The sequence below is a fragment of the Glarea lozoyensis genome, assembly GCF_000409485.1.
Source record: "Glarea lozoyensis ATCC 20868 chromosome Unknown GLAREA5, whole genome shotgun sequence".
Taxonomy (NCBI): domain Eukaryota; kingdom Fungi; phylum Ascomycota; class Leotiomycetes; order Helotiales; family Helotiaceae; genus Glarea; species Glarea lozoyensis.
Genome location: NW_007361000.1, coordinates 2252919 through 2278337, shown reverse-complemented (window position 1 = coordinate 2278337; position 25419 = coordinate 2252919). Strand labels below are relative to the sequence as shown.

Here is a 25419-nt window from a genome sequence, read left to right as displayed (position 1 = left end):
GTGCGATTGCAAATGCCGGTCTAAGATAATACACCAAGTCCGTGTCTGTAGCAGAGATCAAATACTCGAACACCAGAGGTGACCATGTTATACTTGGACTTTTTTGACAGCGATATATATAGTACGGCACCGTTGCGATCTGTGACATGCTTCAAGGCGTCGACTCGCTTGACTATAATTCCATGTTGCGGCATCATGAGCACCAGGCAGATTCATGTGAACAAGTAGTGTCGAGCCAGGGTACGATTCCATCCAGTTTGCTGTTTTACTTTGGTTCTTCAAACTGACATACTCGCTAAGTATTGCGGCCGCATCGTGGAGGACTTTTTGAAGAGCGAATTGCGAAACACTTGGACGTGTAGAGATTGGAGCAGCTGATTTGAATCAAGCTCGAGAGTAGAACGACAAATGAAGTTGAGTACATGTTGAACGAGATCTGGAGCAGCAGCCGACTTGATGATAAATGTTGTCGTGGGTGTCGCCAGGAAAAAGTGTACTTAACAAGTAGTCCAAACTCTTGACTGAAGCCTTATGAAGGCTGTTCAGTCAATATCTCACTTGTTTACATCGAAGCGTGCGCTTTTTCAAACTTACTATTTGGTCGACATGTTGCAAGAGGAGAATTCAACTTCGGAAGTGACCGATTGGGTCGGCGCTTCACCCACGTGCGTTAAAAGTGGGTGTTCAACCCCCTAAATATCGCTAAGATGACTTCGGCTAAGCTAGCTGGTAGTCGAAAGACGAATGAAAATAACAAAGACCATCTTTCAATTCCAATCGCTTCTTTTGTTTGTCCAATCTTCGTGGGGATAAGAAGGATACGCCGACTGATCTTCCGACGTTTCAACTGAATTAGCATCGTAAATTGTCGAGAAATCGTTAAGATGATCCGCGTCAAAGGTATTCATGTAAGTTTCTCAACCATCCTCTTGCCATCCATCCATAGAGCCAAACGAAGAAGGTGGCGCAGCCTGTGTGGGTATTGTAGCTGTAGTCATCAGGTCCGATTGCAGATCAAGTGTTCCTGCGGTAACATCCCCTGCCACTGGCTGGAAACCGAAATTCTCTACTGAACTACCGATAGGAGGAGACAAGTGGCCCCTTTGGGCGATTGGCTCACTTGAAGATGGTTGAAATCCTATTTCATTACCACTATCAACATTTGAACTTTCCGGTGTTTCAAACCGCGAATCATACATCCTCCCTTCACTTTCTCGTTCTGGGCTTCTTGAAGACGAAGAGCTATCTGAGAGCCAGTCTCGAAATAGGTTGTTGATGCCTTCAGCGATGGATCTACGCATAATATCCCGACGCTGTTCTTCAGTGATATCGCAGTTTAGCCAAGCGGGGTCGGACTCCATCACTTCCGTTATTGTGATAGGGGCTTGCCGCGCACAATATTGATGAAAGTGTCGCACTCGTATAGCAAGATCACTGTCCACATAGACCGAGCTAGGTCTCTTGAGTCCTGGGAATAGCACTTCCCAAATTCTATACCATTGATCTTCTACACTGGTATTTGACTTCGACTTCTTGTGTAGTTCATTGCGCTGTTCGTGTGAAACCCAGCTTCCTAAGATACGTTTTCTTGGAGCGCAATTTCCTCCGAAAACATGCGATTGCAAACTCTCCTCATTCGGGGAAGTAATTGATTGGCACCGCTGGCAATAGAATTTAGGCGTGTGCTTTCTACAGAGATGTAATTTGACGTCCCGAATCCTTTTCAATTCAAATCCACTACATGCACTATGTGTGGTTGCGTCCTTCTTCCAATAAGGACACGCGAATGTTTTCTGGTCCTGCGCGTCTAAACTAAAGTTTCCTCTCTTCAGGCGTGGCGGTCGGGAATCGTCTTCACCTGTGCCATCTTCGTCATCACGTGTCAACTTCCTTTTTTGACCAGATGACAAAGCGCTCCTACTATGAGCAGACGTGGTTGTTTTGAAAGCCGGAACAGTGTTTTGCTCTTTATTACCTGGAGATGATTGGTTCTGGGCGCAAGTCCAAAACTCAGCATATAGTTGATCAGCGACTTTATTGACCGTTGAATGTAACATTCCTTCGCACTCATTTGTCTCGAAATTGTCTGAACAGTCAGATATCGAAAACATGTCAGAGTCCAATGAATCTTCCGGAGAGCTCATTTTCAGGGAAGCCTGGGAATTTTCTGATAAGAAGCAAGGGTTGTTTTGGCATGTTTCCCAGCTTTCCGAATCTACTGGGTAAAAGGCAGGTGACCCGATTTCTATGGTGGCAGTACTTCGCGTAGTGTTTTGGCTCCTCGAAGAAAGTTGTTTTTTTAAATCGGAATCACCTAGTGCTGAGATATTACTCAGCGTGTCCTGGTTGAGAGTCATTAGCTCTTGATTGAGAGTCATTATCTCTTGATCAAGAGTCATTCCCTCTTGAATGAGACCCGTTAACTCTTGAATGAGTGTCATTAGCTGTTATCAAAACTTGGGCTGTGAGGGTTTCACACACTTTCCCTTGCGTCATGAAAGATATCCCCTTCTGTAGCGCTATATGTAGGCAAAGAGGGAAGATCATCTGTTGAAGATGAGTTGACTGGCTTGCTGCGTGATAGAATGAAAGATGATTTAATTCCTGGGGCTGAGGTAAGAGGGTGAGAGTGATCGTAGGAGGAAGGTGCATGACCATCTGTTGGGATCAATGCTTGGTGTTCAGACTCCTTTTCAAACCTCTCTTGATCTTTCTGCACCTCGACTACATCGCCGGCCGATCTTTGATTCAGTTGAACCGAGTTCTTGGGAGTGGCGTTTCCAGTACTCTCATGTCGTTTGCGCATGTGTACTGGTGGTTCTTTTCGACGGGCCAAAGGGCCTGGATGAATCACTCGGGCATCGTGGATCGTCTCATGTATGAGTTGCTCATGAATTCTGAGATCTAGCTCTAGGGTGTAACCCAGTCCGCGCACTGAACAGTGATAACGGAGCATCTTAATACTCGTCGTTATAGCTATTTATCGCCGTTCTGGTGACTAGAGCCAAATGATTAACTCTTGGAATGTATGGAAAGGTCAGTGAGGAGTTCAATTTACTACTCACCTCGGGTCCGAGTCGGTCGTGATTATATACACAACTTGGAATCCGCTGTGGAATTTGCGCTCTTGGAAAGAACATAGAAATGGCCTATCAGTCTGGAGTTTTTCAGTGCTGAGAGTGGAAATATGGTAGAAGCTTTAACGAGGTTTCCCTGAATGACGAGGAAAGAGGTAGAACAATGCGACGGATGTATCGCAAGCACGATGTCGGATGCGATTATGGAATTCTCATCAGCAACGCAAGCAGAACAGATCTAGGTCAAATTGAGTTCAGGACTTGACAGGAAGACAAGCCCTGCGACGATGCGTTCGTGAGGATTTGAGATCGAGGCTCTCCAAGTCAATGGGGCGGAATTGCAGAACTAGGCGCCGATGAAAGCACACTGTGCTTTTCAATGTGATTGGTGCAGAATGTCCACATCTAGGCAATTTGTAGACAGCCAATAGGATCAAAAGGCACCAGCGTGGTGATGCTTCATCCTCAACATCTGTGTTTTGGCACCATATTGTGTTCAAAGGTTTGCGCTTAGTTCAATTGTGGTAATGTCGAAATGAATAAGATTTTCCGGAATCAGAGTTGTGCTCTGAAGCAGCGAGTATCTAAGCACTATGGTCGATCTATGGGAGAATTGTATAAGTATCGCTCCATGAGATGTTGGAGTAAACATCTGTTTGTTCTGCTAAACAAACGACGAACCAAGGCAAGAATAATTCCAAAGCTTTAATCATGTCGACAAGATCTGATCCCCTAAATGTCGATCGCGAAAATCCTGGGAGGTAAGCGAATCGCCGATTTACCAGTCCTCATGCATCCAAAACCTCTTTTGGACCTTTGACTAACATCAGAATAGTGTCGAAAACAAAAATGACACCCCAATGCTCAACGACTACCTCGCTGCTCCTCCGACTATCACCGAGAAACTTTCGATTTCATCGCAGTCCAATAGCGCTAATAATTTAGTCGAGGACAAAGCCAACGAATCTAAGGAGTTTGTTGCCAAATGGCAGGCTTCATGGGAGAAGAAATCGTGATTTAGAGTTAGGCGTTGCATTCAGGCGGTGGTGATCGCCTAGAACCTGCACTTACCCACTGTTGAGAAGGCTAAGACCTGAGGGTTCTATTTCTTGGATACAAACAGTGAAATGAGACGAGGGGCCTAACATCCAATTCTTGAATGAATGCACATGAATTGAACTCAGCACTAGCGCTTTTGGGGTCATAGCCCTGTATTCAAGTATGGTATTTAGGAATGTTTCGTGCATGATATACGAGATCACACTATTTGACCTCTTACTTGAAGATCGACATATCAAAAGCATTAGCCATAGTGATATATCCATCAACATTAGGATGCAAATGATCACCCCCATCATACTTATTCGCCAACTGCCTATATTCAAGTTAGCATCTATTTCTCAACACCCCTTTTCAAAGAACAAAAATCAAAACTTACGCAACATTCCCCGGATTCCCCACCGCCGCCGCAAAATCCACGACCTTATCAAACGCGCCCCCCGAATTCAAAATCCACTTATTAACCTTAACCCTCGTCTTCTCGCGCTCAGGGTTACTATAGCTCTGGCCGCTGCCGCCGAAGGGCGTGATGGTGGCGCCGATGGTGATAAGCCCGGCTTTGTGGGCGTCGCTGGTGATTTGTTTGAATGCGGAGATGAGACGGTCGCCGATGGAGGATTGGGTTGAGGCGTCGGTTGAGGAACCGCCGATCTGTGATGGGGTTAGAAATGGGAAGGGAAGGGAGGAGAGGGGAAATGGGGAAGGTGGATGGGGGATGGAATAGGAGGGTGGAAGGAGAATGGTAGGATACAGGGAAAAGATTAGAAGGAAGAGGAAAGAAAAAGTATTACGCACGTCATTTACGCCTTCGAAGATCATGAGGTATTTCACGCCTTGTTGTGTGATGCCATCGCGTGTGTAGCGGCTTAGAAGCGTCGGTCCCAAACCGCCAGAAAGAACAGCATTGCCTCCCGCTGCTTGATTAACCACACCTACATTAGTGATACCAGCTGCTGGCATTCTCGCCAACAACATATCCGGCCATCTATTCCCATCAGCCCCACAAAATCCACAACCCAAGCAAAGAATAACATACCTATTATTCCCATCATCCGTACTCCCCCTCCCATCCGTAATCGAATCCCCAAGAATCACCAACGCCGAAGTATTACTCGGCACCCACGCCTCGACCGCACTAACAAAATACCAATGCTTAGTACTCGCCCCCGTCACATCCGTCTCATTAACCTTATTCCCACTCGCCATCCAACTCGTCGTGCGACTCCCAGGGTGTCCCGTGATACTCGTGCCACTCTGGCCATTCTTCAGATACAGCGACACGGAAAGCGTGCTTTGGGCAGCGATGTGGTAGAAATCCAGGGGGTCGGTGTAGGCGGTTTTGCCCTTTGGGATGGTGATGGAAGGGGAGCCGTTGGAGAAGGTGAGGGGTTTGAGGGTTTCGATGTGGATGTTGTTGACGCCGGCTTTGTCGGTGCGCGGGAGGGCGAGGGAGGCGGCGGTGATGGTTAGGTCGGTGCCGCCGAAGGTGTTGGAGATTTGGAGGCGGACGCGGTCGAAGGCGAGGGACATGTGGAGGGTTTGGCGGAGGGTGGCGTCGTTGAAGACTGCGTTGCCGGATTTCTAGAAAGGTTAGTATGGAGTATTTTCGATCATAAAAGTTAATCGATATGAGACTTACAAAGGGTGATGGAGGAAGATTATCGGGCTCAACTAATTGAGGCATTGAAGTCCATGATGTGACCCAGTGATTAGTATCTTGACGAGTCGATAGAGGAATTGCATTTGCGCCTACTGAAGTGCACAATGCACCGAAGGCAGCAGCCAGCGACAGCAATTGAGTAACAGAAATCATCATGAACCAAATATACAATACAATAACCTCAATTCAAAGCCAAGAAAAGGAGTAGCCAGGTACCCGGGAATTGAACCACATTTATACCACAGATGCAATGTGGGACAAGCTTCATCGCATGATCAAGCAAAAACTGGACTTACTGAACGGAGTCAAGTACCCATATTGGAAGTGCTCCCGGCTGCTGGTAATAAGTAGTACATTGTTAAATGCTCGTTCCTGTACAGTGACGATCCATATATTCCCTCAGCCTAATTACAATATAAACAGCCTGTACCCCGTATCCAGCCTCTTTGCCAAGCCAATCAGTTCAACATTTGTAACAAACAGCTATGTAAGCCAAAGCAATTCTTTTACAGTGATTTTCGTTATTCATTAGCAGTATTGATCTAGACATCGAATATACGTCAATTGTACTCTTAAGCTCACCGCGGCTGAGAAAATTTGTAGCCAGTGATGTAGGGGTCTTTTTTCTTGGGGGTAGCTTTGCCATAGCCTGGTTTTGGCCGCTGAGATTGTGATGGTTGTGAGCTCCTCGGGATACTGTTTTTCATGTTGAGATTGATCTTCGTGTCGCGTTGAATTTTTGCCCTCGACTCGTTAAGAAGGCGAGTTTCCTCGTCTATGGATTTGACTGAGCTGTCCGAGTCCGAGTCCGAGTCGGGCATAGCAGGTTTCGCTTTCTTCGTGCTTGTTGTCTGTGAAAGCGGTGGAATCGATTTCGAAGGTGCACGCTCCTTTTCACTTTCTTCCGACGACGAAGATGATGAATCGTCACTCTCATCTTGAGACGTTTCTTGCTCGAATTGCTCATTTAGTGTTTTGGGAGCTGCACGAGCTCCTGTAACACTACTTCGAGTCGATGACGGAACCCTCGGCTGTGAGGCATGAAGTTGCTTTAAACTAGCTCCGAACTTCATTGCGGGCGGGGGCCGAGATGATTGAACCATACTCGAGGTAGGAGGGTATTTGATCGAACTCGAAACTACACTTGGTCGTGCTTCATACACGTCAGAAGTCAGCTGCTGTGCTAGTTCGTCTTGAGTGTCCCCACTGTCTCTTTTGGTGTAATCCTTACTTCTGTTTTCATCCGAGCTGGTAGTGGGCTTTTTTGGGAGCTGCTTATGTTGTGGTAACTGGGGACTCGACTCAGGGACATGCTTTTCTTCGTCATCCTCACTTGACGAGCTCTCGGCGTTGTTTGCATCTTCTGCTTGTGTGGTTGCGACTTCAGTGGGTGCATCTACCATTTCCTCATCAGATGACTGATCTGCATCCTTTTCTTCTTCAGATTCAGAGTCTAAGTGCTCAACCTGAGCGTCAGGCATATCATCTTCCTGAGCTTCTGGCCCCTTGGAGCTATTATCAGATATAACGGATGCTGCTCGTTTCGGCCTTCCTCCGTGGGCTGTCCGTGGATGCTGACTAAATATTATGGGCGACCTACTTGCCTCGCGTATAGACGATGCATTGCTTGTGTGGTCTACTTCTTCCTCCTCAGGCTCCTCCTCCTCCTCGTCGTCGCCATTTGCCGCTTTAGTCAACTCTGCCGAAGACTTCTTCACACTAGGGGATCGGCTCAGCCGTTCAGCTCGGGCTGCCAATTTTTCAGGTGTGACTACAGCTGGAATGTCCTCTTCGGATTCATCATCGGATGAGTCCTCACCCGGAACGACTGTTTCAGGCAACTCTTCAGTAATTGTTGGTTTCAAGGTTTCTTGAAAAATGTTAGTATTTCGTTCTATCTTTTGCAGACGCTTTCCATGAGGCTGAGTTTGAAGTTGTGATCGATTTCAAAATCAGAGAAAAAAGTAACTTACTTAACTCGTCCGAAGCGTCAGCCTTTGGCTCACTCTCAACTTTTGGCTCGTCTTCTTCATCATCACCCGACTCCGAGCCAGATTCAGATCCAGCTTCCGACTCTGACTCTGACTCTGACTCTGACTCCGAGTCTGATGATATGTTCACCGTCTGCTTGTCGTTAGTGGGAGCAGCAGGCTCTTTCGAATTGGCGCTAGCCTTCGGAATTGCTGGAGCTGACGTGGGTGTTCCCTTGACAGGTGGCTTCGTAGGTTGGAGGGAAGCTTTTGCATCGAGTGCTGGAGATGGCGTCTTCTTTGGCGGGACAACCGGGGTAGCGCTTCTTTCCTTGAAAAGTCCAACGCGCGGTGGAGGGATGGGTGAGTGTGACTGTTTTTGAGGGGGAACGATTTCTGTGCACGGTTAGTTTCAATATTGATACACGGGCAATAGACTCACTAGTGATTTGCGGATTCCGTTTACGAGTAGAAGAGGCTGAAGGTGTAGCATTGTCTGATTTAGGAGTGACTGAGTTTTGAGAGCTGGAATTTGGGACCTTGAGTGGGGCAACAGGCTTTGTCGGAGTATCCGATTTTGTATCTGAAGCAAAAGAGATTCGTCTGTCTTTGGGTTTTGGGAGGGGCATTTGGGCTTCAATTCCAGTTCCAGCAGATGTTGGGATCGGAGACTTAATTTCCCGAGATGGTGAGCTAGACGGAAGGATAGCACCGCCCTTGAGAGAAGATTTTCTAGTGCTCGGAATGAATGCTGTAGAAGACGAAGCTCTGTGCCGACCCGGCGTGCCTGATGTTGACCTTTTAATTTGATTTCGCGACTCTTGCGGCAAAACCACTTGAGGAGAGGCAGATTTCATGCTATTACTTCGCGATGCAGCGGATTTCTTTGGAAGAGCAGGGCTCTCGCTTTCACGAGCTCGCTTAGCGTTTTCACTTTTCAATCTCTCTTGTTCGACGCGCTCCTTTTCAGCATTCTCCTTCTCAAGTCTTTCCTGCTCAGCTTTTGCATCCAAATTTTTCTTCTCTCTAGCTTCTCTTTCTTGCTGCTGCTTGAGTATGTTCTCTTTCTCAATTCTTTCCTGTTCGGCTTTTTGTTCCCGGTCCTTCTTTTCCTTCGCTTCTCTCGCTTGCTGCTGTTTGAGAATCCTCTCGTTTTCCATACGTTCTCGTTCCTCGGCTTCCTGCTTCTGACGCGCCTCAAGCTCCTCTCGTTCCTTCTTCAGACGGTTAACCTCCACAAACTTAGCTTGCTCTGCCTGCGCCCTTCGAAGGTCCTCAACCTCGAGTCTTTCCAATTCTTCTCTCTCCGCTCTCTCTTCCTCAGCAATTCTCGTGGCTTCAGCAGCTTTCTTTTCCTTCTCTTCTTTTCTTCTTTGCTCCGCTGCTTGAGCTGCCAATGTCTTCGCCCTCTTAACATCGGCAGCTTCTTGGCGCTCCTTGTCAGAACGAACTTTGCTCCGTGGCGTTAAAGGCAATTCTCCAGGTGACCCGACAGAGCCTTGGCCTCCAGAGCCCGAAGCACGTCGAGGCACGCTTGGGGGTGTATTGAGCTTACCCTTGACAAAGCTCAGACCCGGAAGGCCATTCTTCGGACTCTGTCGCATCTTCAATCCAGCTTTCTTCGAGTTTAAGATTGTTGCTATCGCTTCATCGTTGTCTGACGGGACAACGTCATATATACTTTGATCATGAACGTGCAGAGGGCTCTTCTTACTGCTACTTGCCGCAGGCTTGGCTGCTGAGTTCTCAGCTGAACCCAGATGAGCATTATTCACGGACTCAGAGCGTTTTCTGGCTGTTCCATTGACTGTGGCACCGTTGGAAGTGGCATTGGCAGTAGCTACCTGTTCAAACAGAGGACTGGTAGCCGCAGTTGATACTGATGTCCCCCGTTGAGTCGCCCGTGCAATATGATAACTGGCACTTTTCGATCGTGGAGGATTTGAAACTGCCGATTGCCCTCGTACAGCCGTTTCACCTTGTTGTACTCTGCTTTCGTTTGGTGGTTCGACATTGGATGGTCTATTCGTTTGACGAGTCGCAGACTGTCGCTTCCGAGCCTCAGTTTGACTAGGAACAAGGGGGCGCACTTCTGGAGGAGAGGGGGATGGTGACGGTGTCCCAGGAACTTCAAAATGGCTGTTATTTCTCATGGTTCGTGGTATAGGAGGGTTCCTGTCGCTGCTGTCTAGATCGACAGAGTCCTGGGAGCTGGGTATGATGTTTGTTCCTCGGATGTGTCCAACTGGGACCTTGTTCTCCGCTGCCAGTATTGCACTTTCTCGGGACGGGAGGGGTTGGTCTGGATCGGGTGCTGCAACCTTCTGTCTCTTTTTCGACCTTGGTGCACTCGCAGGACTTGCGCTTCTTCGTGCAACGCTTGACTCTCTCGCTCGTTTGCCTAGTTTCGACTTATTCAGATCGAGGGAATGATTGTATCGCAAAGCTGAAGTCGGGGGAACAGAATCGCGAATGGTAGGATGGGTGGCAGCTTGAATGATACGGATCGTCGCAGTGTTTGTAAAAAGATTGCCCACTATCTCACTGCCTGTGATATCAAATCCCTCTTCATCCTGGCACTTCTTGATATTGAGTGGGCTGGCACAAATATATGTTAGCCAGAACCACATCGGGAGTACAATGGCACATACTCTCCATAATTGATTTCATGAATGCGCGAAGCTTCTTCGCAAAACTCCCACACCGTTGCGTCTGGTTTAGTCACCACTCTGAATAGTCGAACAGGTCGATCTGAAGTCGTAAGCACGGTGGGCGAGAACAGTTGTACTCTCAGCGAATAAGCTGGTAGCTGAGGGGGCAGCATGGTCGCCATTGTGATATAGTTTAGCAAGACACGGCTATATTGAAGCTGGTGAAGAGTTTCATAAGTGCATTGGGCAAAATTACTCGTAAGGTCTATCGTGGCAAAGCATTGATATGTAGATGATCAGATCAATCGACGGGGCGGGAAAGGCGAAGCTTTGGAAAGTTGAGATCACGTCTAAGGTCGCGTCGCGAACTTTAACTTTTGTCCCCACCAGCATTGACTTTTCTCGGCTATTTTGATTGACACTGGTGGGGTTGCGAGGTACCTTTCGTACGATAAGCAGACGAAACGCGGTACCTAGGTATTTCTTCTATCAAACTAACGAAGTATATTATTCGTATGTCAATTGTCTCTAGATAATCAGACTACTTTGAGCGTATTTAGATAAACGAAAGTTCCGACATATATAATCGCCTAGTGAATACCTTCTCGCGTTGCCGGATCTTGTATTTCTCCTTGTCCATCAATGCTCTTCTCTCACCTTCCAGTAGAATTATATTGGAGTCAATTAAGAATGCTGTATTCAGATTAGTTTTCAGTGATTGTTTTCCGCTTCATTAAACCTTCGATATACTATTCAGGTCGAAAACACCAATCGCGCCAGAACGAGTCCAAAGTTCTCTTTCCCTTGAGGAGTACTTATCGAGCAGATCTGTGCCAGACAAATCATCCAGCCACTATTCCAACAACTTATATCCTATGCCCAGACACCATTTAAGTCCAACATAACACCAAACCCAAATATACATCTCCTAACCCAAACTCCACATTACCCATCCAAATCATAACCCCTCCCCATCCTACTCAAACCCAACTCCTCACCAACCCCCAAAGCCATCCAACACCCACCGCAATCCCCCCTAGACAACCCATCCCCAGCGCCAACAATCCAACAGCAACACTATTTCTCAACCGAAACGCATCATCCATCTCCGCCTTCATCATATGTCTCTGTTTACTATGCCAATACCACTTCTCCCCCTCCTCTTTCCCCTCATTTTCCCCCTTCCGCTTCCCCTTCGCATCTGGACTCCTCACCCTCTCATACGGATTCTCCTTCTCCTTAAACACCAGGCCGTGGAGGAAATTCCGTATACGACAGAGTGTGCTAGGCGGAGAAGAGGAGCGCAAGGCGGTGTTATGGGAGTCGACAAGGGCGAGCGAGACGAGGAAGGTTATGAATGTTAGGGGGGCTATGAGGAGCTTTGTTTAGTTAGAGAGGAGGGATTGTGAAAGGGGAATGGGAAGGGGACTAACTCTTGAGACGGCGCTTTCTTTGGGGGATTCTGGTGGTAAAGGGTTCTTTAGGGCTGATCGCGGGGAAGTTGGTCTGGAGGCCATTGTGGATTATGTCGCATGTATCTTTGGTATTGATGAATTCTCACGTTGGAGAAGAATCGTAGAGCAGTTGGATAAAGGGTAACATGTCCTTAGTACAGAGGGGAACTGTGGTTATAATTAAAATTATCGGATAGCTTCGGATAGCTTTGAAGGTGTGAGTGCAGGGGTCACGTCATTGTCTCAGGTACGAGCCACGAAGATTTGACAGTTGGGCTCGTCAAACAGAGGCAAAAGGGTTATTAAGTTCATTACCGACTCTTGAACTTCCTCAGTTGGAGAGCCTGAAAGACTTTTCTAGTTCATTGATCATCGTGTCGAATAGAATAGGCTGGATGCCATGCTGCGCACCCATCGTATTCAGCGTATTCATCAGCTATTTCAAGCCTTGCAAGGTTCCAAGGTTGAAAAGCAGGGGCCATGACGATCAATTGGCCAGACCCCTCCTCCCCCTTTCACCTGTAGCCGACGTTCACCAGTGGCTCTCCTATGGATTTACGATTTCCATTGTCTTATTTTTATTTCTGTCTTCATTATTTGAGCTGGACGAACTTTTGATCTAGCAGGGTATCTCCAACATCAGCAAGTTTATCCAGTTCTGCTGTTGGCAATGTTCAAAACTAGGATATCTGTTGCTCCAACTTCTGTTAATTCATCCATCACGGTAGCAATCTTCTTCTTTTCTACCATGGAACTGACTGCCACCCAGCCTTCCTCTTCAAGAGCATTAATGGTTGGTGCTCGCTTTCCTGGGGTGATTTTGGCAGCTTCCTGTAGCTTCTTGCGCTCCACGTTGTACTGGCAAAGAACATATTTTTGGGCGGCTGACAGAATTAGCATATATGGAACGTAAGCCATCAACTCGCACTTACTGATTACACCTCTAATTCTCGACGCAATAAGATCGACCAGCTGTGGATTCGAGGGAGCTTTCGACTTGATCAATACTGCGATACTCGAGTGAACCGTATCAATTGCTTTCAGCCCAGCCGCTTTCATAGTCTCGCCCGATTCTAGCCCAGATTTAGCAGCATTACAGCGAAGGGATGTTGCTCTTCTTCTTACCCACGAGATCGACAATTCCATCTGCGACACCAAGCGCGCAAGCCGCCTCTACACTTCCACTCAATTCGATTATTTTGGTCTTGAGCTTTCGCTGCGTTGCTCCAGCATCTCCATCGGCCTCCTTTTCTAAATTCAGAAAGTACTCCTCTGCCAGATGAACGAAACTTGTTCCGATATTTTTGCCAATTAAATCCGATGGTTTGGCGTATGGTCCTTTCTCCGGAACCTGAACTTGTAATTTGCAAGCACCAAATGCCAAGTCCATTACCTCTTCACATCCTTGATGGGTATCTTCTTCGGTCGGTGTGCTGTTTCCTGACTCTGCCCGTTCTCTTCTTAGTTGCCCCACACCAGTCTCATGCTCTGCTACAGTATCCCGTCCAGTAATACCAATATCAACTCGGCCCTCGCCTACGAAAGTAGGAATGTCGGCGGCGGGTAGGAAAACGAGCGCGATTGGGAAATTCTTGACGAGTGCAATGTCAAGCCGGTTTTCTCTTCGAAACTGTATATCAGCACCTTCGAGTAGGTTCAGTGCTGCTTGTAACAGCCTTCCCTCTGCACATAAATGTCAGATCCGAACGGTAATTGGATGTTTTGTTGACTCACTCTTAGGGACTGCAAACAGCAACCTCCCCTCTAAGCTTTTTGGATTGTTAGCCAAAAGTTCAACATCAGGTAGATTTAATCCTAGTAAAGGCATTTTTACAAGAATTTGAATTGCTTACTGATTTACAAGATCCATTGCGCAACTCTTATGGGTGCGCCCTCTTGGTTATACACTTCGTTGACGCCCAACTTAAACAACACAAAGAACTCCGACTGCGGGGCAGTTTTTTTCCAAAGCACCTGAGTCGCTGAAATTGATATACAGTATTTAGGCAGATGTAGCACCGCAGCTCAAGTGCAAAGTCGTACAGGTGGTGAAACACTGTGGACAAACCGAATCCAAGCACGAGTGAAGATATGCGACTTTCAATTGGAAAGCAAGAACTGTGATGTGTATGCGAAAGTCCACATTCGGCAGACCACAGAGAGTGAGGGAGACTGGCACCCCACCTTCCTCATTCGGAGCGGGACCTCTATTTTTCCGCTGCAGTCACCATGGGCAGCTGCCCAGATGGTCCAAGCGCCCATCACTAAATTTTAGCGAGTGCCAGAATTCCCACAATCCCAAATTTCGTGACCGAATCTTAATATCGTCGTCGACAGCAAAACTACACATCCATCAACCCGACAATCCACGCGCATCTTCATTAGTCAGTACCTGTCGAGACACCTTATTTCAACAAGTCGCTAACATCTTCAGATCGCAAATATGGATTCCTCAAAGGTCCCCGTCAAGCTTGTCAAGGTCACCCGTGTTTTGGGCCGAACTGGTATGTTACGCATGGAAGGAATAGCGAAACGAGCGATTGTGAGCGGTTCTGATGGGTTATAGGTTCCCGTGGAGGTGTCACTCAAGTCAGAGTCGAGTTCATGGACGATACCACCAGAAGCATTATCCGCAACGTCAAGGGCCCAGGTACGAACCTCCACTCCACCAGGACGAACCAGCACGAGTCGGAATATTTGAGGGCTCAATGCGATGGAATTTGGAATGAGTGGCATACTAACTGTTAAAATAGTCCGTGAGGATGACATTCTCTGCCTGCTGGAGTCCGAACGTGAAGCTAGACGATTAAGATAATTCGGTTGGGAAGTTGGGTGTGGGGAAAATGGGAATTTCATTGACTGGTGTCTGCATACAATTTGCTACGGGATCGGGCGTGTACTTTGAGATACTCAATTGAGGGAAGGCAATCTTCGAAGCCGAAAATACACCAGTTCTTCACCAAGCAAATCGCACTGGATCTGACCGATCGACGTGAACGTGACGTACAACGAGTGAGTGGTGGTTCTGGGAGGGATGAGCATTTATTTTCGACAGAAAGCACGATGGGCCAACCGCCACTCAAACATGTCCATTTTCATCGAATCGAAAAAGAGGCCTCTGGAAACATCTCCAGATGTGGCCCTTACGGTGGCAATACTGCAATAAGTGCCTGGTTTCCTTCTAGGACCATAACCTGAAATCCCTGCATTAATCGAGAGCTTTGAGCTCTTATTTTTGTATTGCACATCCATGCCATCTACATTATTTCCCGTTGGTTTTTTCATTCTTGGGTTGGCAACAAACCAATCTGGCAGGCCACAGGTTCGTCCATTACCGGACGGTGGCTTCAATCACAGGACCGGTTGTGGCCGTAAAGTGACAATCTTCATTAGATTCTCGGTTTATGACCGTCTTTTGTGGATATCTCTGTCCAAATGCGACACTGGGAGAAATGCCGCTTGGAACCTATCACATTAGATTTTAAGCCAGTTGCCATCAGCAAGTGCTCAAAGGTTTCTGTCTTGAAATTTGAATGTATAAAAGTCGTTCTTATTATGTAACTATGAATGAAAAAGTGTTTGCTCAACGTATTGAGCACATATTTTCCCAAGACTCCATTCGCCAGCACCATCTAAATCCCAATTGCCTGAATTACTTGTTTCTGTGCCCGTCTCTTTTCAGCGGATCCTCGCGTTGATCGCATTTCCTCTCATCTCTCTGCTGTTGGTTCCCCTGGGAACCCAATTCGTACACTCAACAAGATTCTCCTGGTGGACACCCATTCTCATCATCTTTTCCATCGCGTTGGTAAACATGAAGTCGAATCTGGCCTTGTTGTTGATCATTTTCGCCATCTCCGGTCCGACTTTTGGGTGTTGAGCGAGGTTGGTATCGCTCGTGAAGGGTGTCATGCCTGGACATGGCTTGAAGACTTCAGAGTAATATGTAGTATCCCATATTCCTGGGGTGGTATCTTGAGCAGCTCCAACAGTAATTTTCGATGTCCCGAAAGCTTTGGACACCGAATGTGCCCCCATCAATCCAGCCAATTCCGTCTCGTTAATTCCCTTCTTCAGGAACAACTGATAGTTCGTCTCGCCGTCAGCGAAAGGGCTCGGCAATGCGCCACGCTGCGAACCCGTCATGCTATCGTTTCTTCCAACATATGTCTTGATTCTAGGACCTCCGGGACATGAGACAATTGCAACACTGGCGCTGACGGCGATGAGATCTGCAACAGATACACTGGGATAAGCGATTTTCAGTCCTTTGACCTTGACGGACCAATCTGCGAGTCCGGTGTTTTCGATGCGGTCAGCGAATTCATCGGCGTTGACGAGCGACCCGTCACAACCGCCGCTGTAGCCCTGGTCTTCCGACCAGGTTGCACAATCGTGGAATGCTCCCTATTAAGGCAGTCAGTATCTAGTTCTATGTCCTGTTGTACACTGTGTAACTTACGCGGATAGCCGCTCGTGCGTCATCAGTACATTGTCTATCAGCTCCAATAAACCTCTTGCTCAGATCTGCGATGATTGTTTGCCAGATTTCTGGACACTGTCCTGCTGGTGTACTTGGCTGAGGCACTGGAGGAGCATTTGTCTGTGCTGGTTGTGTCCAAGATGGATGAGCGTGATCTGGTGGTCCAGTTGGATGCCACTCGGTATTTGGGCGGGGAAATGGTCGACAATCACCCTCTGGCGTTCCAGGCATTCCAGGACGGTTCCATTTTCGATTCTGTTCTTGATTCTGCTTATCCGACGGACGCCTGACGAAATCTGGAGCTGCTCTGATCATGTTCACACTTGCTTCACCCAACTTTGCAAGCGACATTGCTTCGACTAAGGATACCGCCACCACTATCATAGTAAAGACTGAAGAACCCATCTTGAAAAGGGTTTGAGAAAATTGGGAGATAATGAAAGGAATTGAAAGCGAACGGTATCTCACGTGTCGTAAAGAGAGGCTGGGAACAAAAAGTATCCACTGGGGGCGATACAGGTCTATATATCTCGAAAGCTCGACCTCGCATTGCTAGTTTAGAACTCAATTCCAACGGTCAACCCTCGCCTCACATACTTGCTAACCCGATCTTGCCGTTTCTCAATCCGTGCCAGCCGTAACGGTTTCTCTAGAAACATAACCTCTCAATATCGCATCCAAATCACCGGAACATACATGCCACTACAACGCTCGAAGCAAGCATGATCGTCCCAGGGAAATTGGGAATCCTCTCACACAAGCAACTAATACGAGCACTAACCCCAATTCGAGCGAATGAAAACGAGCTTCGAAATTGAGATAATCATGATGCAACAGCATGCTGTACGCTTGTAGCGTTGTGAAGTCAAAAGAGCGGACTTCCGCTGACATAACTGTTGGCTGATTACCGCATTGGGATATATGTTTTGGTTAGGACGTACAGTGATCGGAGGTGGCTAAAAGCTTGTTTTCTTTAGTTCTCTTTTCCGAGGTTCCGTGGTGTTGGTGCAGCGATGGATTTGTTGGTTAATTTCCAGTGTTAGAGTTTGTGGAACAAACTCAAAGAGCTCGTTTTCGTGCTGATATTAGAAGTAAGTTTGCGTGTAGCACATTGTGACTGTGTTTAGAAAAGTAGATATGATTGGATATATTTGACTTTAATGTATGTTGGTCGTACCGTAGGTTTGAGTTCTACACCTAAGTGGGAAAAGTTGGTCTACAGCCCTATGAGACAGAGGTGCATAGACTTGACGCTCGCTTTGCAACAACAACTGCAGCTGGAATAAACACTCCTAATTCATAAGATCATCTCATAATAATTTAACTCGCCATCCAAATATCCTGCACACAGCCGCCAGACTTGAGAAATCTAACACGAGATAGTCTCACCTAGGCAAACAATATCTCCGACACCAATCTCGCAAATCCCGAAACCCAACACTTTCCCAAGAACCAAGAAGAAATTACCGAAAATCCAACAATTCTCCGTCGCCGTCTTATCCATTACCTGCTCACAAGCACCTGGCATTATAACATTTCCCATCATGAAGTCATGATAGAACTTGGTAAGTTGAGGTTCTCATAACACTAACACCTTCGGCCAATCCCGAGCGCCGAAAAATCAAGCTTAATGCTGGTTTCGGGCCAAGCCATATCTCCTCGGTTTTGCACAGTTTCAAGTGTCTCGCTAAGCAATTAGGGGAAAAGTCAATCTGACAATCGTCCTCTCACAGGTGTTTTGACATCACGTACTTTGTTGTGCCTTGGATGCGGGAGGTTTAAATTCTTGAAATTGTGAGAGGGAATTGAAATTGGCATGATTAACTAGATGGAGAATTGACGCGCGATTGGCCGGTTTGGTGGGTTGCGCGATGGTATATCCTGTGAGTGTGCAGATTGTCGAAGGCAATTTTGGAAGATCGAAAGCTTGATCTGAAACGATCTTAAAGTCTCGCCACATTCTTGTCTTTCGTAAAACCCCTTACATCTAAGGTCTACCGTGTTCGCCCAGCTACCCACCAACTATTGATCTTGTCTTTTGATATCAATCTATTGCCTCAGCGCAGGCACGGAGTCTCCTCCCAATTCCAACGACCGAAACCACCACACCATCCGCCGAATCCTCCATTTTCAGACCCCAACACCCGTAGATTCTCACCCAGAAACAACCGTGGTTGGCAATATCTCACGTTCCACGGACGTCCTGACACGTTGGTTTGCAGCTCCCATGTGGGGTGTTCTTCCCCTCGCTTCAGCCGCATCATGCACAAGTGCTTGCCGCTAGCGAACCACGAGCTTTCCATGTATTTTACCATTCCAACGGGTTGTAAAACAAATACTCGTATAAATGTGGGAGAGGCTTGCCGTGTTCTTACTTGCATGAACTGGCGAAGGGGGGTGCGAGAAACTGGTGCCTGAAGCTGAGGATTCGCGATTGAGTTTGAGGGTGTGGAAGGAATGTCTTGTGATTTTTTATACTTTTCATGCGTTTTTTGAGAGTGATTAAAGACAGAATGTTGGTTTGACTGAGATGCGAGGGCTGGTGGCTTGCAAGCCAATGCATCTCAAAACATGGTCGCGAAGTGAAGGGTGCATCTGCACCTACCAGTTGGACATGACTGCATAATTGCCTCTTTAGGATTGTACCTAGACTTGTTCGCAGAGGCGTTTTTTGCGTTCTAAGCGAGCACACGCCGCTTCGTCTTAGTGTTCCAAGTCACTGGGTGTGAAATATTGAATAATCGGTGCACTGGACAAGAAGTCTAAGATGTTAGATGCTCCGACTTGGCATAACGTCTTCCGAATAAGACACCCCGACGTGGCTGTCGGACGGGACATCTTGGAATCGGGCTTGGACCGAGTCTTATATCTTGAGGCTTGCCAGGTAAGCCACACGCTTTGGCGTTCAAGCCTGGAAACCCGATGGCATGTCAAAGAGATATAATCACGCTGGAATCTAAGCCATGGTCTGATGAAATGAAGTTGAAAGTTGAAAGTCTGTGAGTAAATGAATTGATTAGATGACAGAGCGCCAACATGTGAGACAATAGAAGCAGGCCCAACTCCACTGATAGCAATTTGAGACAAGAGTTTGTCAAAGAAAATACTCAAATAGCTCCCAACGACCGTCTTTTCCCTGACAACAGCATTTGATTCGGATACCGTTCATGCTGTCGTTGTTTTTGGCTTATCTTCAATTTTGGTGGTAGCTGAAGTCGTTTTCGGCGGATCATCACTCTTGGTACTTGTCGCTAAAGTGGTCGGTACTGTAGTCGATGTGACTGGCTTACTAGTCTTTGGTCCCCCATTCTTGTAGTAATCTTTCAGGGCTTGCTCGATAACAAGACCATCAGGGTAAGCATCGAGATTTTGGAAATACGGAAGCAGTACATTTTGAATCTGTCCGAGGTCGGTCGGTCCTGTGATTGGCTTTGCTCGGAAAAGCGGTGCCATTGGGTCAATGAAGTTGATTGTGTCAGGATAGCCGAAAGTTGTCAAGTCGACTTTGGACACGTTGAATGCAGCCATCATATCGTGATCTTCATGTACGAGGTTATGACAGTGGAACATGTAAACACCAGACCAGGGAGCAAAGTTTGCCATCACCTCAACTTCCTCTGTTACATGTTAGTGACCTCCAATCCATGTAGGTGCAAAGAGATATCATACCATTTGTGCCTAGATATACGACATCTTTCAGGGACGCCGCCTCATAAGGTGTGACACCTTGTCGGCCCGACCCGACTCGGGAAACAACTTGGAAGTCGATCAGATGAATATGAATTGGATGACTCCAGCCTTATTTTCAATTAGCATGATTGTACTAGCTTATGAAATATATTCAGACTCACCTCCACTTTTATTTGTCAAACGCCATCTCTGTACTTTACCCTGAGGTGGAAACGCGACCACGCGATTCGCAATATCTTCAAATCCGATCCCGTTGATAAGCCATTGGCCATTCTTTCTTTCAAAAGTGAAGGCTTGATCGACTTGCGATCGTGGATCTGGCATGTTGAGGTCACTCAAGTGGCTAGGAATGGCTCCATTGTTGACAGTCGAAGTAACATCGTTCCCAACCACAAATCGAAGCACACGATCAGTGGCAGGATAATCTTCAACATAACAAAGATTTAGCGCAGGTACTGAAAATCCAAAAAAAAACTATAGGCAACTGACTGAAAACTCGCTATAAACATGCGAATGAAGGATTTGTGTAGTCAATTCCACGCTTGTAAGTGTACTCACCTGGATTTGTTTGAAAGTCTCTCGAGTTCATTAAGGTGAGATTTTTGCCCTTGTATTGATCGAAATCTATCACAATTTCATATCTCTCAGCCATTGCAATGACAAGATTTGTGGTCGGAACACTTCACGGTGTTAGTGGACTCCTAGAACACGGGAAGGAAAAGCTCACGGATGATCAGTGTAGCCCGCATCAGCTCCCACAACAGTGAAGGTTAGAGGAACCTTTGGTTTTGAGTCTTCAACGAGATAAAGACTGAAAGTCCTTGAGATGGAAGCATCCAGAAGGCGAAACTTGTATTTGCGTGGCTCTACTTTTAGATAAGGCCAAGGCTGTGCGTTGACGGTTATGACATCTCCGTATAGACTGACTCTCTCATCTTCAGGTGATTTGAGCTTTCCACTGGCAAGAAATTGCTTGCCGGCTAGCATCAAAGGTATATCGTATTTGCCAGTAGGGAGCCCAAGTCGATCTGATACAGCTTGATCTTCAAGAATGTAGAAGCCAGCTTGACCAAAATATGCGTTGACAGCAGTTATACCGAGTGCATGATCATGATACCATAAAGTTCGAACTGGTTGTGCGTTGGGATAGTAGTAGTCTTTGTATTCTCCTGGTTCAGTAACATCTTCAGCCCAGCCATCAAATGGTGTTCGAGAGTATGATCCATGGAGATGTATAGATGAGTTGCGATCATAATTGTTGACAAACCGGACGACAGCTTCCCTACCCTTTGTCATACGAAGTGTCGGTCCTGGTGCTATACCATTGTAACCAACATATGTAGTTGTATTCAATCCAGGATAGGTTTGACTTTCGAAGGCATGTATGTTTATCTCATAGAAATCTATCGACTTTCCGGTTGTTGTATTGGTGTAAGATGTGGACGGCGGGAGATCTGGAGGAATAGGTAGTTCAACTTGAAAAATGGGTTTGTATCTATTGAAATGTCAGTTTTATCTCCCAAACACCCAGTCCTCCTCGATTTTGTGACCAGCAAAACTCAATGTGGCGTTTTGAAAATTGCTGAGTTTGGACGTGAATGAATGATCAGTGTGACGCATGATACGCGTTAGCAGTCGCATCTCGGCTCCAAATTCGAAAGAAAAGGGAGCCGAAGAACTCAAAAAAGCAGATCTTCAATTTATCCGCCGTTGGAATGATGTAGGACAACATACTCTGGAGAAACCCATGGATCAATGCCAGCCTTGGCCGCGTGCAAAAATGCTGCAGCCACAAGAATTACGCAATGGAAATACATGGTACTGGGTAATTGAATGCGGAACTTTAAAGTGCCCAGGCGATCTAAAGAAATTGCCAAGTTGCTTGACTACCGCCATGTCTTATATATCCCAAGTAAAGCAAATCATCGAGTTCTGACTACTGTCCGAATCGCTTTCTTTCGACTGTCCAGATATCATGACCTCCAAGCAAAGAACAGGCAGACCACTCGAAAACGAACAAAAAAGCCATCTTTCTGTGGAAAACTGAGACAAACGCGATCCTCCTGGTGCTCCGATAACAAAACATTAGCAGCATGGCGAAAGAGACGGACAATCAGCTGATTCAGTGACACATGTTAAGTCAGACATAATCACACCGTATGAGCATCGAGTGTAGGAAGCTCATGAGCGCCAACAGTCTTCCATGAATACAATATTACGACTCAATTGGTAACACAAACAAAGCCTTTGAGCTGCTGTGGAGGCCTGAAAAAGCGCCTCAGAATATGCCGGCCTGATTTCCTTCAAAAGCGCACCAATAGCCTCATAAGGAATCATCTTTCCGCATGCTTGAGGACTTCCTCTAATAGAATCAGCGGAGAGAATAAGACCGATCAAGCATATGCTGGCGGAAGGCGAGGGCTTGGGGCTGACTCTGTGTCTCACTAGAGCATTCACTCATCTCGTAAATGATGTAAAATTATTGGGACATAGTATGCGTATTGAAAGAGTTGTAATAAGAGCATTGGCTAGCCGTAAGGTAGTGTTGTTGTACATGTTGTTGCTGGCAAACAGGAAGACGTCAAGGTTTCTCGCTTCTATAATCGGCGTGTTATCGGATCCCGGAGCAGACATCGGAGACTTCCGGAGGCGGATAAACAAAACAGCGACCTCTTCTTTCTCTCGGCGATCAATTGCAAAGTGGTTTCCTCACCAATTCAACGTTTCTCATCAACTCATGTTCACCATCTGTTCCATCTGTTCAGACAAAAATTTACGGACTGTTCCCGTATGATGTTTCCTATTATTCCATAAGATTGAGTGTATACGAAGTGGCTGCCGCACACATGCTGGACCCTGCCTTTGCCATGCTGTTTGCAGGATGGTGACAGCAGTTGTACGACCCTCCAAAGGCAGGTCCTTGACGGTCTGAACAGGGACTCAAACCTGGCCGAATGGAATCACTACATACAAGCTAATGAGTCCTCAGCTGAGTGCGTAAGTTGTACACATTCATTGAAGTATCATGTGAACTGATTGCTTGTGTTAGGCGCTGATCTCTCACTGGAGCAACTTCCGAGCCCCAAAATTGGTTGTGTAATACGCCTGTGGTTAGTTATTTGAGAGCATGTATTATTGACGTTCTTATAAAGTTATCATGTCTTTATTGCTACATTGGAGGTCGCCGGGACGCCAGGAATCGTAACTTCACAATCCGTTTTAATTGGAACGTGCAGTTTACGTCCATGAAGATCTGCTATTTTCTAACTGATTTTGGCGTTGAAATTGACCTCTATATACTCGAACCCACGGTACTGGAAAGGCTGCAGAGCTTTGGTCACTGAAGTGCATGGCCCGTTCTCCAGTGCCACTTCAAGGACCAAACTCGGGCAGTAGGCAAAAGGATTGAGTCACAGCTGAATTGCGACAATCCTTCAAGTCTCCCAGTTCGATCCCCGATTGCGTTTTCCATTCTATCCCCGTCATAGACAAGTTAGTGTCGCCCGAGGCAGGATTTGTGAGAAGTCAAATGAGCATTACAATCTTGCCTCGGCCTGGGGGTGTTCTGAGGTTAAATTCAACCCTAGTCACATCCTCTTCAAAACTCAATTGCCCATAGGCCTAAGAAACATTATGATGATAGCCGCTTACCATATCCTACAATGCGGGTAGCCTTATCGCTCTTACTTTTCTCTTCCTACCACAAGATACCCAATTGACAGTGGGGGAGCGTGATACGTTCCTCATTTCTTCAACCATGAAAACTTTTCAATGGTATCCCTACGGATGGCTGGTACATTCTATAGGCTGTGCAAACTTGAGAGAATGCATTGCTGGATGTTCTCTTGACTTTACCCATCCACTCAATGATTCTGAAATCTTCGGCGACTACTTTGTGGGGTCATTCATTGAAATATCAGCATACAAGTTATGCTCTGATAGGCGATACATAGGAAAAGTCCCTCAAACCTGAGGTAGTCTTTTCATTTCCTAACCGAGTCAAAACTAACGACTTCTAGGGCATTCAAAGAATTCTACACACACTTCCAAGAAACTCATCGCTATCCCAAGGTCGTTCTAGATATGGTAATCAGACGGGATATCCAACAATCGATCGCGTCTTCTCGGAGTCAATAACCCTATTAATCGATGGTGCACCACATCAATCTATATCGGCGAGAGTGGGGAGACGACTGCAACTTTCAGTCATGTCCCTGTTAATCTCAGCCCGTACCCAGACAGCAGTTTGGATTGAAGTATATCCATGTACAGCCACACTCAGCCCAGATATGTTCGACTCATGTCGGTCCACGTCGCAGATCTCTTCTGGATTCTGCGATTTTACCTGGTGGCCTATCAAGGTGAAGGTCCGGTATCGCACAGCCACCCACCCACACGATGAACATCGAACGCCCTATCAAAGAGGTTCGGGTATAATGTCGAGTTCTGCACCTATATTCGCCAGTCTAACGGCGTTTAGCATAGCTCTTTCTTTACTAGCTCGACCGATATCTGCAATTCGATTTGGGATAAGATCGTATGATCCAGCCCATTCGCTTAAACTCCCCGAGGCATTGGGCATACTGATATTGCGTTATAATCTGGGTCAAGACTATATCACGCTTAACATCAGTTGCTAATGCCGTTGCAAACCTGCTACTTCCATCACACCCACTAGTTACATTGTGGTGGTAATATGCCTGTCACTCCTTAACCCCCACAAAGTCATTTTCTAGACGGCTGTTCTTGTGACTGCAAGTGCCGTACCAGATACACTCTCTTGCTATTTCTGCAAGAGTTGGCTCAAATGTTTTTGCTAAGGGAAGATTGAGAGCGTCATCAATCCTGGGCGAGCAGGCTTCAATGTCTCGCCTAGACCACAAATCCTGGGAGCTTATGATCACACGCGACTACTCATCTCTAGATCCTCTAGCTGTCAAGTGAAGCGATAAGTCTAGTGTATTTGCTGCTTTTGTTTTGCGTATCACATGGATCCTCCAAGCTACAACAAACAGAGAACTTGTCCGTAGCTTAGAAACATACGATTGACTCATCAATGTTACTTCTAGCCTTGCTTTATTTCTTCCCCATCCTGCAACACTCTTATGGCTGCTAAGTGTGTGCATTTGATTACAATTTCAATCCGCCTTGCAGGTGCACCTGCGGCGAGGGCTTGCAACTCTTCACGAGCACTGCATGTACTTTCACGGCAAACAACCAACGAGCAATGTTCAAGTATCTCCGTACTGTGAGTAAGAACGCCTTAGATTGGTAGCAGGCAACAGCGTTGAACTCGTTTGCCGAACTAATTCTGCGCCAAGGCATTGTGGCTTTCCTGCCCCTGTTGTTTGCAGCCTTCCCGAATGGTTTGTTCA

General features: G+C 46.7%; 9 protein-coding genes across 9 annotated transcripts; 2 read left to right on the top strand and 7 right to left on the bottom strand.

Annotated features, from left to right (window-relative positions):
• Nucleotides 1-917: 917 nt before the first annotated feature.
• Nucleotides 918-2956, bottom strand: GLAREA_04946 (uncharacterized protein; the record flags this gene model as incomplete). Its single annotated transcript, XM_008087323.1, has 2 exons — nt 918-2425; nt 2482-2956. 2 exons carry the CDS (start codon nt 2954-2956, stop codon nt 918-920), a joined length of 1983 nt encoding a protein of 660 aa, XP_008085514.1.
• An 832-nt stretch (nt 2957-3788) lies between these two features.
• GLAREA_04945 (uncharacterized protein) lies at nt 3789-4093 on the top strand (the record flags this gene model as incomplete). Its single annotated transcript, XM_008087322.1, has 2 exons — nt 3789-3838; nt 3913-4093. The coding sequence occupies 2 exons, from the start codon at nt 3789-3791 to the stop codon at nt 4091-4093; spliced, it is 231 nt and encodes a 76-aa protein (XP_008085513.1).
• A 259-nt stretch (nt 4094-4352) lies between these two features.
• GLAREA_04944 (SGNH hydrolase) lies at nt 4353-5949 on the bottom strand (the record flags this gene model as incomplete). The annotated part of the gene is made up of 5 exons (XM_008087321.1): nt 4353-4452; nt 4516-4787; nt 4932-5121; nt 5173-5717; nt 5776-5949. 5 exons carry the CDS (start codon nt 5947-5949, stop codon nt 4353-4355), a joined length of 1281 nt encoding a protein of 426 aa, XP_008085512.1.
• Nucleotides 5950-6374: 425 nt separating this feature from the next.
• On the bottom strand, nt 6375-10599 carry GLAREA_04943 (uncharacterized protein; the record flags this gene model as incomplete). Its single annotated transcript, XM_008087320.1, has 4 exons — nt 6375-7666; nt 7770-8162; nt 8209-10364; nt 10418-10599. 4 exons carry the CDS (start codon nt 10597-10599, stop codon nt 6375-6377), a joined length of 4023 nt encoding a protein of 1340 aa, XP_008085511.1.
• Nucleotides 10600-11397: 798 nt separating this feature from the next.
• GLAREA_04942 (uncharacterized protein) lies at nt 11398-11934 on the bottom strand (the record flags this gene model as incomplete). Its single annotated transcript, XM_008087319.1, has 2 exons — nt 11398-11796; nt 11851-11934. The coding sequence occupies 2 exons, from the start codon at nt 11932-11934 to the stop codon at nt 11398-11400; spliced, it is 483 nt and encodes a 160-aa protein (XP_008085510.1).
• A 585-nt stretch (nt 11935-12519) lies between these two features.
• On the bottom strand, nt 12520-13699 carry GLAREA_04941 (Periplasmic binding protein-like II; the record flags this gene model as incomplete). The annotated part of the gene is made up of 4 exons (XM_008087318.1): nt 12520-12755; nt 12804-12944; nt 12997-13554; nt 13606-13699. 4 exons carry the CDS (start codon nt 13697-13699, stop codon nt 12520-12522), a joined length of 1029 nt encoding a protein of 342 aa, XP_008085509.1.
• Nucleotides 13700-14314: 615 nt separating this feature from the next.
• GLAREA_04940 (Nucleic acid-binding protein) lies at nt 14315-14686 on the top strand (the record flags this gene model as incomplete). The annotated part of the gene is made up of 3 exons (XM_008087317.1): nt 14315-14375; nt 14438-14521; nt 14625-14686. The coding sequence occupies 3 exons, from the start codon at nt 14315-14317 to the stop codon at nt 14684-14686; spliced, it is 207 nt and encodes a 68-aa protein (XP_008085508.1).
• Nucleotides 14687-15549: 863 nt separating this feature from the next.
• On the bottom strand, nt 15550-16759 carry GLAREA_04939 (Heme-dependent peroxidase; the record flags this gene model as incomplete). Its single annotated transcript, XM_008087316.1, has 2 exons — nt 15550-16278; nt 16334-16759. 2 exons carry the CDS (start codon nt 16757-16759, stop codon nt 15550-15552), a joined length of 1155 nt encoding a protein of 384 aa, XP_008085507.1.
• Nucleotides 16760-19519: 2760 nt separating this feature from the next.
• GLAREA_04938 (Cupredoxin) lies at nt 19520-21861 on the bottom strand (the record flags this gene model as incomplete). The annotated part of the gene is made up of 6 exons (XM_008087315.1): nt 19520-19971; nt 20024-20152; nt 20206-20469; nt 20603-20724; nt 20772-21539; nt 21779-21861. The coding sequence occupies 6 exons, from the start codon at nt 21859-21861 to the stop codon at nt 19520-19522; spliced, it is 1818 nt and encodes a 605-aa protein (XP_008085506.1).
• Between the last annotated feature and the right edge of the window lie 3558 nt (nt 21862-25419).